Source organism: Lactuca serriola, chromosome 9 (assembly GCF_051521515.1).
Source record: "Lactuca serriola cultivar US96UC23 chromosome 9, Lser_US96UC23_V15, whole genome shotgun sequence".
In the NCBI taxonomy this organism is placed as follows: domain Eukaryota; kingdom Viridiplantae; phylum Streptophyta; class Magnoliopsida; order Asterales; family Asteraceae; genus Lactuca; species Lactuca serriola.
Window position 1 is genome coordinate 138,463,898 of NC_136416.1, and position 12,210 is coordinate 138,476,107.

At 34.4% G+C, this 12,210-nt stretch overlaps 1 protein-coding gene across 2 annotated transcripts; it reads right to left on the bottom strand.

The window, feature by feature from the left end:
• Positions 1-1,346: 1,346 nt before the first annotated feature.
• HASPIN (Protein kinase superfamily protein) lies at positions 1,347-5,988 on the bottom strand. Of its 2 annotated transcripts, XM_079022561.1 has the most exons (15): positions 5,864-5,988; positions 5,665-5,788; positions 5,257-5,340; positions 5,058-5,148; positions 4,363-4,928; positions 4,136-4,259; positions 3,919-4,028; positions 3,664-3,775; positions 3,480-3,572; positions 3,278-3,339; positions 3,048-3,178; positions 2,196-2,266; positions 2,045-2,097; positions 1,846-1,912; positions 1,347-1,617 (listed from the first exon to the last, which is right to left on the bottom strand). In XM_079022561.1, exons 1-15 carry the CDS (start codon positions 5,877-5,879, stop codon positions 1,498-1,500), a joined length of 1,824 nt encoding a protein of 607 aa, XP_078878687.1. In that variant the 5' UTR covers positions 5,880-5,988; the 3' UTR covers positions 1,347-1,497. The 2 variants fall into 2 exon arrangements, with proteins under 2 accessions (XP_078878687.1, XP_078878688.1); XM_079022562.1 differs by lacking the exon at positions 1,846-1,912.
• Positions 5,989-12,210: the final 6,222 nt, after the last annotated feature.

The following is a 12,210-nucleotide window of genomic DNA, read 5'->3' on the forward strand; positions in this document are numbered from 1 at the left end:
CCGTGTTAGAAACCAAAATCGGTTTTTATGAAAAGTTTAAAACATGACTATTTCATTCATTTGAAGTCGTATTGGAATGAGGTTTTAGTTTATAGTTTGTATATGATTTTACACTATAATTTTGTCATTTTTGAGTTAATATTCATTGACTTACAGTCTCCCAAAGTCTGGATATCAAAGCTGTGAATTTTTTGTTTTTCAAATTTATTTTTACATTTTGTGAAATTTTAAAAATGCATATCTAATTCATTTTAAGTCGGATTACCATGAGGTTTTTTTGGAAAGTGTAGTTTAGAGTTTGTAAATGACTTTAGACTATAATTTTATCATTTTTGGTTTCATATTCATAGACGTACAGTCCCCAAAGTCCCGATATCAATGCTGTGAATTTTCTGTTTTTCAGTTTTATTTTTATGTTTCGTGTAATTTTAAAAATGCATATATAATTCGTTTGAAGTCGGATTACCATCAGGTTTTTTTTAACATATAGTTTAGAGTTTGTACATGATTTTAGACTATGATTTTGTCATTTTTGGTTTCATATTAATTGACTTACGGTCCCCCAAAATCAGGATATCAATGTTGTGAATTTTCTGTTTTTCAGCTTTATTTTTATATTTTGTGATGCTTTAAAAATGCATATGTAATTCGTTTGAAGTCGGATTATCATGAGGTTTTTTTCAACCTGTAGTTTAAAGTTTGTACATAATTTTAGACTATAATTTTGTCATTTTGGTTTAATATTCAATGACTTATTGTCCCCAAAGTTGGGATATCAAAGTTAAAAAAATTCGAAGTTCAACCACTAACTAATTACCAAAAAATTCCAGATTTCCCAGGTTTTCTGGTTGTAGACCCACTTTACCCGGTTCCACCTGACCTACTTTAATGTTTCCGGATTTCCTAGTTCTAGATCCACTTTACCCGAAACCGAACCGGAACCAGTTCTATATAACCAATCCAACAAAATCTCATTAACCGGTTCCTAGGTTTTCCGGATCCGAGTCTGGACTCACTCTCATCCCTATTTCTTACCATCTAAAACAAACAAATCTAACACGAATTGTCATTGAACTTCTTAATTTTGATTTGTTAATATCTGATGGAGAATGGATGGTCAAAATATTAGCCAAGAAAAGTTTTTCACGCCGTTCAATCTCGATATTCTTGTTTGTTTATCATAAACCATGTTGCGTCAATTGACAAAACACTTTCAATTACTGCATATTAAATAGTAACTAAAAGTGATTAAATCACCAAAACCGTGAGTGTATAAACATAATTATCCATTTTTTATACAAACAAAAAGCAAAAAGAAAGATAAGATGATGCGAGAAACGACAATGTACACACTAAAGTAGCCGGTTTTTAGATAAGGTGACACACATGCACATGATGCCATATGAACAAATCCCTTTCTTAGATATTCTTTTCAAAGTTAGAAACCAAAAAAAGGTCAAATATAACTTGAACCTTTCACAATCATTTCAATTCCTACTATTCATTAACAATCAAGTCACTGAAGAAAGGATCACCAATCGATTCTTTTGCCGACTCGTAACTGTTTAACCGCTTTTTCAGAGAACGCAACTCTCTCGTGTCTTTAGATGTTCGATCCTGTCAAAAAAATTGCAATATCTATCCAATTAAATGATGACATGTGATATTTTAGTATACTAAAATATCATTAAATGAGCATTAAATGTAACACATGTCATCATTTAATTGGATAGGAAGATTTGTAGGAACAAAAAGTAGAAGGATATTTAATTTCTCATATATATATATATATATATATATATATATATATATATATATATATATATATATATATATATCACTTACATAAACTTTTTTCCGCAGCAAAACGTCAACCAGGTATTGCAACCACAAGACATTTGTCTTTGGGAAACTGTAAGATGAAAGAGAAGGGTGTGTGCATTTCAACTTTTTTATAGAGTTTCCTTAATGTAAAATATATACTTTCATCGTCTTACTAAATATAAAAAGTTATTCAAAATTAGTAGATTCCCAGTTATCATACCTTCCTTCCCAACAATCTTCCGTGGCTTCTTTCATTTTTCTATAAGTTTCCGACTGCACATAACAATAAAATATAAAAATAATAAAAAATAAAAAATAAAAAAAATAAGATTAAGTTGTTAGAAGATATCAATAAATTATGTTTGGGTTACCTGTTCATCTCCTTTTGGGCCTTCAAAGAGTCCGGGGTCCAATGATAGATCCAGAAATAAAATATCTTCACCTGAAAACCAAAAATTGTTGTTTTGTATTTCAGAAATAAATAAATAAATAAATACTTAAACCCTGTTTCTTTTTTATTCCATTTTTTGTGTTGTCTAGATAAAATGTTTTCCAGATAAATGATATCTAAAAAGTATTAAAAAAGGCAACTCCACACTTACAGAAACAGAATGTAGAAATAAATGAGGGTAAATCTATAACTATAAATGACAAATTATAAAACTTTTTGTACATTTGCTAAGTCAAAAGTTATGGATGATAATCCAAATATGGCCCCAACTCCCTAAAGCTTTATTTTTGTTGCATGTTTTGTCCTAACACACTACACATACAGTGTTAAAACTGCCTTTGTTAAGTGCAGTCAATATGCCTTGTACACAAGGTCAATTTTGTCCTTTTATATTTCTCTCTCGTATATCCATCTAAGTACAATCCTATGATGTGACAACAATGAATGTTGCTATTAGATGGGCACAAAGAGGGGGGGAGGACGAAATTGCCCTTGTGTATGAGATCATATGACTGCACTTTACAGAGACATTAGGTACCCAAAAAAAAAAAAACTACGGTTTAGGGACCATTTGTGCAACAAATCAAACATTTGGAGTAAATCCATAACTTTATAAAAAGTTGCAACTTAATGAGAAAAGTCGGTTTTTATGACTTTCAATAACAAGTCATTCTTTCTACATTAATTCAAAAGAGGCATATCCATATATAGCTTACTCAATTAAGTCGTTTGACTCATTTCCCCCATTAAGTGGATTAAGTCAAAAAAAAACCTGTATTGATCCTTGAAAGTGTAAAATCAATGATTGATGCCACAAGTCCATGTGTCTTGACATGCATTTTCTTCCCATCAAGAACAAACTCTAATGTTTTACAACCTTTTCGGCTCAACAGAATATTCCCCCTATATATATACAGGTAATAACAGTTTACAAAAAGCTCAACAGGTAATAAAAATTAACCAAAAATATATTTATGATTATGATTATGAAGGATATTAAACCAGTGCAAATCCCTGTGTTCAAACTCAAATGCAGCTTCTGCCACTGCCAAAGCAACAGTAACCTGGATACATAATGAAATTGTCCATTAGAACAATAGTAAAAATTAAGTGTAAAGTATAATGGTGTAATAAGAAAAAATAAAAGGAAAATGTTACAATAAAGCAATCTAGAAAACTAGAAAAAATGAAAGTAGCAACATACTTGAACTAGCAAACTTTGTGCCTCACTGAAGCTCAGAAGCACAAAGCTCTCGAGATCCTGTCCACCATGTTCTTGAACAAACACAACAAATCGCTGAGAGAAAGCATAAATTTGTTAGAAATTAAAAAGCTACATTATTATTAAAAATTAAAAAATAGTAAATGGAATTATCATGATTTGCAACCTGCTTTTCAGAAAACTCTGAAGGATGATCATTCTCTGAATTATGCTTTTTGTCCCATTCTACCCATGCTCTTATCATTTCATCATCATAAGCACCTGTACATACCCTTAAACTGCAAAAAGAGGACAAAAAATTCTTTAAACAATTATTTTGTTATCAACTTATATACTGTTTATAAAAGTTGATCTAGGAACATATAAACCGTCTGTATAATATATATATAGATAGAGAAACTCTAATAAAATGAATACTTACCCTAATGTATGTATGAATGTAGGGCAAACATTATGAATATGATTATCATGTCCCCTTAATTGATTCAGTGTCAGTGAAAGCATAACTTCCTCAAGCAATTCTTCAGCTTTCTATACCACAATAAATAAATAAATAAAAACACAAGCCATTAGCAGCTTCTCATTGAAGTTCATTTTTTAGATGAAAGATCAAGAGGTTTAAAAAAAAAAAAAAGTACCTTTTGAACTTCCCCATTGACTAATGAGTCTCCATCAAATGGAACAACTTTGCAAACAGTTCCACCAGCAATAAAAACTTCCCCATATGTACCTTCACCTACCTTTGCAATACTTTGGAGATCACTGCATTCACAAAAGATCCATGTGTCAAATGGTATCTTTATTCTGTAAATACATATACTTAGATAAAATATAATATATATGTAAATTGTAAAAGAAAACCAACCAATATTGAGATAACACATCTGAAAATGTTGATGGAGAAGACTGTCCACAAACTGCTAACAGTGCTAATAACGGATCCCATTGTTGCTCATTCAAAGAGTTTTGGGATGATAGAGAGAGATTACGAATCACATATTCAATTTCTTCAGAATCATTTTCACTCAAATGCTGAATTCTCTTTGTGGAAGAGGTATGACTTTGAAGAACATCACTTCCCACAATCTTATTTTGGTTTGATTTGAAACCTTTGTTGGCCTGAGAAACTGTTTCTAAAGAAGTTTTTAAGCTTGATAAATCCAAAACTCCATCATGAATAGAATCCCCTAAAGGAGTGTCAAGGATCCTGGAAAGTGAAGTAGAGGGCCCACAACTGTGATCTGGCTTGTGGGCAAGTAACCATTTTTTCAAAACTGATGATATATGTGATGATTGAGGAACATAACTTTTGTTTCCCATAACCCAAGTCTTGCATTGAGGTGAAGGACTTTCCTCTAACAATTCAAATGCATCAACCTCCTCAAAGTATGCACGCTCCTTATCAAAGTTTTGAGGTGGTGCACCTTTTGCCTGAACAAGTTCACATGATTCTGTAAAAAGCTTATTCTTCCAACAATCCCAAAAGCATCATGTGAGATGCAAATTAGGTAATTCTGCTATGGGGACAAGAAATCCAAGTTAGAAGTAAAAGAATCATACTCTAGAAAGGGGAGGCTTCTGTTTTCTTATCTGCTTCTCCTTTTTGGGTCCATATTCAACACAGGCAGCAACAGCAATACTTGTCCTCCCTCTGAAAATTGAATGTAAAAGCAAAGGGTGCATATATATATCCGTTAAAACTAGTATTTTATTATCAACTGGAATGGAATAAAATTCATTTGATAAGTTAGAGTAAAACCTGATGAAGAGAGAACGATTCCAACTGATCCTCTTCCCTGGAACTAAACTCACCCGATTCTTCTGAATAGAACTCAACTGCTTCCTGGAGTGGAGCAAGTGTCGTTAAACACAAGCTTGTAAATTATTTTATTAAAAAAACATACAGACATTGAAGATAGAAACTGCTGCTACCCGCTTCCACATTTGAGTTTTGAGTGTTAAAACTTAAAACCCTAAAATGCTTAGGTTCGAAATTTATAATAACAGTTCGGTTTCTAAAGAAACAAGCTCGTCTCCATTAATCTGTTAAAAGGGTACTATGAAAGGTACAATTTTTAGGTAAAACTGTGAAAATAAAATGTAAACGATGACGAATAGTGTACAGAGTTTGCTAAATCACTATATTAACTAGAAATGAGCAACTCACGTGGTTGGTAGGCTTTCATTTTGGGTTTGTTTGCGTTTGTAAACAATGGCGGTTTGCTGTTGTTGAAGTTCATTATCCGATTCGGTTGCTGCAATCTGTGACCAGAGATCGACTTTCTTTTCACCTAAGAAAAGGTTAAATTACATAACTTTTAGTAATAAAATGCAACTAACAAATTAGGGCTTGCATCTTTGTTTACCTGCACGGGAAGTCATAGAATCTGTACTCAATGGGAATGTAATCAATCAAGTGCGTAGTTGATGAACAGGGACGACTGGCGAGGTGTCTGACAAACAATATTTAATTCGCAGTTGGATTTGAAAAGAGAGGAGAATAGCGGGAAGTATATATGTGGACAAAACTACAAATTTAATTTGGCATTTGTGGTTTGCAAAAACCTGTCCAAAAAATTTTCGGCTTGCACCGAAGGTCCAAAATCAAGGTTTTTTATTGTTTTTGGTCCAAAAAAACTTGAAAAGTCGATTTTACCCTTTTCCATTTCTTTTTCTATTTTCTTTATTTAGTTTGGTATTTAAATAATTAAAAAAAATAAAAAATAAAATCTTACCCAGCACTCCCTCCCTCCCTCCCTCCCTCCCTCCCTCTCTCTCTCTCTCTCTCTCTCTCTCTCTCTCTCTCTCTCTCTTAACTGAAGAACTTCCCATCTCGTCTCCATTGGGAATTATATTAAAAGGGAATGTTGTAGTAGGGGGTTATTTTGACAATTCATCAAGTTGAAAAGGATTTAGGGCTTTTTCCCTCGTCGCTTTGACTGATCGGGCAAAAGAGAGACGGATACGAAGTTGCGAACGAAGCAGACGAACGAATAAAAGGGAAGCATGATGGCTCGTAGGGCGCGATTATTCGTTGATCGATCATGAGAAGGATTGTCTCCTGGGTCGACGAGACCGAAGAACGAAGATGTGAAGAAGCAGCGAAGCTTCGATCGTTCTCATCCGGTTGTGAGGTGCGAAGGAAGGAGGGTCAGAGGAGGGAGGTCTTTGATTGAAGAGAAAGAAAGCGAGGGGTGAGGCCAGAAGATGGGTTCGGTGTGGCCAAGAGGCTGCGAAAGGACGGAGGTCTTCGATAGGGCGAGACAAGCAGCAATGGTAATGACTTTGGTTGTTCGATGTCCAACAGGAGGTATGCGAGGGCCTTTTTGCTCCGTTAATTCCTTGCTTCATCTTCTTTTTGATTTGGTAGGAACAATGAAAAGTGAAGGGAGAACGAAGGGGGTTTGTAGCTCCCTTGCTCACCGGGAACGCACAAGAAAACACCTCCGACGGAGGTGCTTCTGCCGAAAATCGGGACAGAAGAAGGAAAGAAACAGGAAGAGTTCCTTGATTGTTTTTTTTTTAATCTGGTCAATTTTTATGTTCTTCAGTTAAGAGAGAAGGGAGTTTCATTGTGTGTTTATGGGACCAGTAGTGGGGTTCGATTAACAAGATGATGATCAAAGGGAGGGGTATGTCGATGGATTTGTGGAAGATGAATAAGAATAAACCTGGGTTAGGTTAGGGGGAGAGAGAGAGAGAGAGAGAGAGTGTGTGTGTTGGGTAAGATTTTATTTTTTATTTATTTTTTTAATTATTTAAATACCAAAAACAATAAAGAAAATAGAAAAAAGAAATTAAAAAGGGTAAAATCGACTTTTCAAGTTTTTTTGGACCAAAAACAATGAAAAACTTTGATTTTGGACCTTCGGTGCAAGCAAAAAACTTTTTGGACCCCATCCAAAGGTTTTTGCAAACCACAAGGACCAAATTTATAGTTTTGTCTATATATGTGTTTAAACTTTAAATTTGCATAATTTTTTTTTAAAAAAATAGGCCATTCATTTTAGGTTATAAGTAGGATATACCTAACCAAATGACTTCTAGTCTAACGTTATCCGATGTTGTCCATCCTTTTTGAAATATCAGATGTGTCTCACATTCATCCCTACATATAACAAGGGACAACTTAAAACTGCATAAAGAATAACATTGTACTTTTACAGGAATGTTTTTATCTTTCTTTTTTACACAAATTGTACAATGTTATAATGGGGATGTTTTATTTTTCTTTTACATACAAATTGCAAGACACATAGAAATCGGGACTTATGTCAATTGTTTTGTTATTTTTTATACTAGCTAAGAAATTGTTTGGTTATTTGTCGTATTATCTATTATAATTTTGGTTTCACAAATTTAATTAATAAATGTCAATTACAATAAAAATTACTATAAATGTCAATTTCTATGATTACGAAAAAATATTGATATTATGGTGTCATTATCTTACTTAAATTCTTCACAAATACATACATATCCATTCACACATGGGATTATAACACATATAATAATTTTCTTTCTTCATCTATGTCTTATAGGTATTACTCATAATACCCTTAACATCTTTCTATACGTCTATACATACTCTAGCTATACATACTTTTAAATGTATAGCCTCATACATGCTCTAAATATATATGCATGCTTTGATACATGATTTTAAACTTATTTTCATAAACATACATACAAGCATAAAAAGATTATAAAAACATATGATCCTTATCTAATGAGAGATAGAAAGAGAGAGAGTTATAACTTACATTGTTAGTTACTAAAGACTAACTACCACTTCGCTCCCAATCTTCAATTGATGCATCTTGACTCATTTTCTTGCTCAAGGCATATTCATATGACATTTCAAGTTCCTTAAAACTTGTCTTAGTCTATTAAGATCTTATCTACTTTATAATGTTGAGACGAACACTTAACTGGTCATAATTCTAACATTTCATTTTCTACTTCTAAATACAATCCAAACAATGAATTAAGCATCCCATATTACCTAATTCATTACTCTTTAATCTCTAAATCATCAATTCAACATTACCACTAGTTAAGGTTTGAAACCTAACTTTACATATGCGTATTTCACCTTGGAAATCACATATAAAGATTTTTTCAAGGCTTCTAAACACTTGATTAAACATTACTAACAAGCTTTCTTAGAAAAATCGTACATTACTAGCTCAAATCATCAAAGCACCATTAAATCCCTAACTAGCTTGAAAATTAAGAAGATGATTACCTTAGGAGCTTTTGATGTTCAATCATTGCCATAAACACACAAGATCTACACTTAACCCTTATTTGTAACACCGTAAATTTTCAAACAAATTTTTCATTTTAAAATCACATGAATCTCATCAACACATTTCACAAATCCCCAAAATGTCAATTTATCAAAAACACATATTCTTAATTGTTAAAACAAAATCCATGATCCTCAAACATAACTCCGTCTCGTGTGTACAATCAAGTCGACGCATTCCCGTGATCCTGAGAAGTACCTGAAACACATAACACATAACACGGTAAGCACGAAGGTACAAGTTGCAAACTTGACCTTGTTGCCCTCCGGGCAGGCGCAGATTTCAAAGACCGCTTCCATCTTTTCAATCCATTGCCTTAAAACCATAACCCCACCAGTTCCATTGAAGTTTTGGGGTTTGGCATTCGTAAAGTCCTTGTAGGTGCATTCCTGAGTATGTCCATGGCTCTCGCCGTGGTTGGAAGGATGTGCACCTGTTCCTGATCCACTAGGGACAGGAGCATTGATGGCTGACACAACAGCTGCTACGGCTGTTGTGAAGGCTGCCTGGAACATAGTGGCATCGAAAGGAGGAGGTGGTGGTATCGGCGTTTCGTTGCTTGGGTTAGGCCTGGGATTCCTGCGTGGCGGCATCTTTAACTATACGTTTAAAAGATGACGACATGGATAAGGATGAATGAATAATGAGAGTGACTCATGGATAAGTCCAACAACACAATGAATAGTATGATTTGAATGAAGATGAAAGCATTTGGATAATAATTTCCATATGATTAGATATTTGTCAATAATATTGGGATTATAGATGTAACAAGTTTGGGAAAAGTGGCCTAGAAGTAGGCCTTACATCAACCAAGATGGGAAAATGTTGACAGAACTATGACTAGATCAAGACCTAACAGGTCTAAGATTTACAAAGATAGGAAATTAGACCAAAGTTTTTACATAAACTAGGTTATATCCAAAAGATAAGTCGATGAGATTCTATCGGCGACGAGAACTTCTAGCATGAGTTCTTGATCCCGACAGGAGATGTTCTATGTTCCTCATATGCCTATCAGCTCTTGCTTGCTAAGCTCGAAGTTCTCTGACCTCAACTTGGGTTTCAGCAAGTTCTCTCTGCAGAGCTGCATTGCAGACCAGAGTCCTTTCATGAGCAGACTCTAGTTGGCGAATGCGTACTGTGTTAATGCCAGCGTTGGCGTCAATCTCCAAGACTCGATTGATAGTTGATTGACCTAGTATCGTGTTCCGAGAAATCCTACGAACCATGATGGGTAGGACCCTGTCAGCATAACCTCCCTCAGTGAGGTTGTAGAAACTTCTGTCTCCATTATAGGGAATGTGTTGACCCTGTTCCTGACTCCATCTATTCAAGTTTGTGGCCCACAGAGGTGTGGGTCCTTGAAATGCGGGACGGGGGTTCAGGTTTGCGTTTTGAACAGCTAGAGGTAGGTTGTTGACTTCAGGCTCTGAGTCAGAACTATCAGAAAAACCCTCAGCATGGTGATCATCTAAAGGGATTGGGTGATCATCTTCTGGTTCCTCCTCTAGCCATCCAGCGTTGCCTTGGTTTGGGAAGTATGGGTCACCGTGGGGAAATCCAGCCATTTAAAATCTACGCGAGAAAAGGGATATAAGAAATAACTAAGTAGACGAACTAATTAAGATAATTACACTAAGACCAAATACCCCTATGGTATTTCTTTGTGGTTGTGTTGGTAAGTTTTTAGACTTGTTTCCACATCACAACCATTTTTGGGCATATGCTAATCACTCCTTGGACCAGCATAGTTGATCAGGCTATGCCATTCCCAAGACTGACCATATATCCCCAGGCTCACTTGTGATATTCAACAATCATAATACTTTTTGTTCTTGTCGTTGTGACACTAATTTTAGTATGAATGCAGGCACGTATACTTACTTAAATATTTTATTATTTAAAAGTATAAACTCTTAAACAAAGTGTTTTGATCCCAAATGTACTTATAGTTAGTATATCTTTTATGGGTTGATATACTATATTCACTATAAACAATGCTCTGATACCAATCTGTCACACCCCAAAACCAAGAATGGCGGAAACGTTCAGGGGTGGAGGACGTCATGTACAGTATCACAACAATGCAAAGTAGTAAACAAGCAACAACATCATCCATTGCATTAAAAGTAAAGTTTTGATACATGTGTGTTCTTCAATAGTAATAAGACACCAAAATATGAAATCAAAATAAAACACGAGTCTTGTCTGTGCTCCGTCTTCTTAAAACCTGGCCATCGTACCTGTCTACTGGTGACCTGAGAATACAAGTTATTTTGAAAGCGAGTATCAACATAAAGCTGGTGAATTCATAAGTATTTAAGTGTCGTTGTCTTGTTTTGGAAAGCTATTATGAATGCCATGTAAATCTTTGAATGAAACGATTGATATAAGTATGAAAACCCTAGAAAATCCCATATTTCCTATTAGTATAAGAGTAGTCTTCTACCAAGACCCGAATGTTTTGAAAGTAGTCTTCTACCAAGACCTGTATGTTTGAAAGTAGTCTTCTACCAAGACATGTATGTATGAAAGTAGTCTTCTACCAAGACCTGTATGTTTTGCTATAACAAAGATAGTTTTCCCTCTTTTTGACTACTACTAACAGTATCTAGTCTACCTTATCGTTTATGTGAATGTATCACAAAATAAAGTAATAGAAAAAATATAGCCATGTAAGTGTTATCCTTTTGTATTAGGATTAACTCGACATCGCGACTGCCGAAATGTATAACCTTGAACATCCGTAGATTGTTCATTTTCCTCTGTAGCTGGCAGTAGGTTTAAGGAATGGTTAGTCCCGTAAAGGTACCCCTAATATAAGTATCAACCGTAGGCATCCGTAGATGTTCATTACCTCTGTTGCTAACAGGTGGGTTCCGGAATGGTTAGTCCCGTCTAGTTATCCTTTTGTACTAGGATAGGCAGAACAATTTACAAATATGTAATAGTAACTCATCATATTGAATCTAGGTACAAGTATCCATGTCAGTGTATACAAATAAATGTATATATGTAAATGTATTCATGTAAGCGTATCGATGTAGACGTATTCATGTAACATGTAATGTATAGTATAGACTCATGAATGAACTGACTCTGGTGTAATTCCTTGTAATAGGAATAATGTTTTGTATCTCCTAACTATCCCTATAATAGTTAACTGGAAGGTAATTGATCGTCCAAGCAGGTTTATACACCCTTGCTACACAAGAGTATGGGAAACTGAATGAAGGATGAAAGTTGTCATATCAATACATATATAAGAACATAAGTGTATAGATATAGTTTTGATCAAGAAGATGAAAATGGTTTTGTAAGACATTTAAGAGTTTTGAACAATAATTAACAATGACTTAATGTCATTTTAATAAACATTTCAAAAGTAATACATTTGA

Excerpts from the sequence above, each read along its gene's own strand:
- HASPIN (XM_079022561.1), bottom strand. Across the intron at positions 3,776-3,918 it reads ACATTCATACATACATTAGG|TTTAAGGGTATGTACAGGTG; the intron begins GTAAGTATTCAT and ends CTCTTTTTGCAG. Across the intron at positions 3,573-3,663 it reads CAGAGTTTTCTGAAAAGCAG|CGATTTGTTGTGTTTGTTCA; the intron begins GTTGCAAATCAT and ends GCTTTCTCTCAG.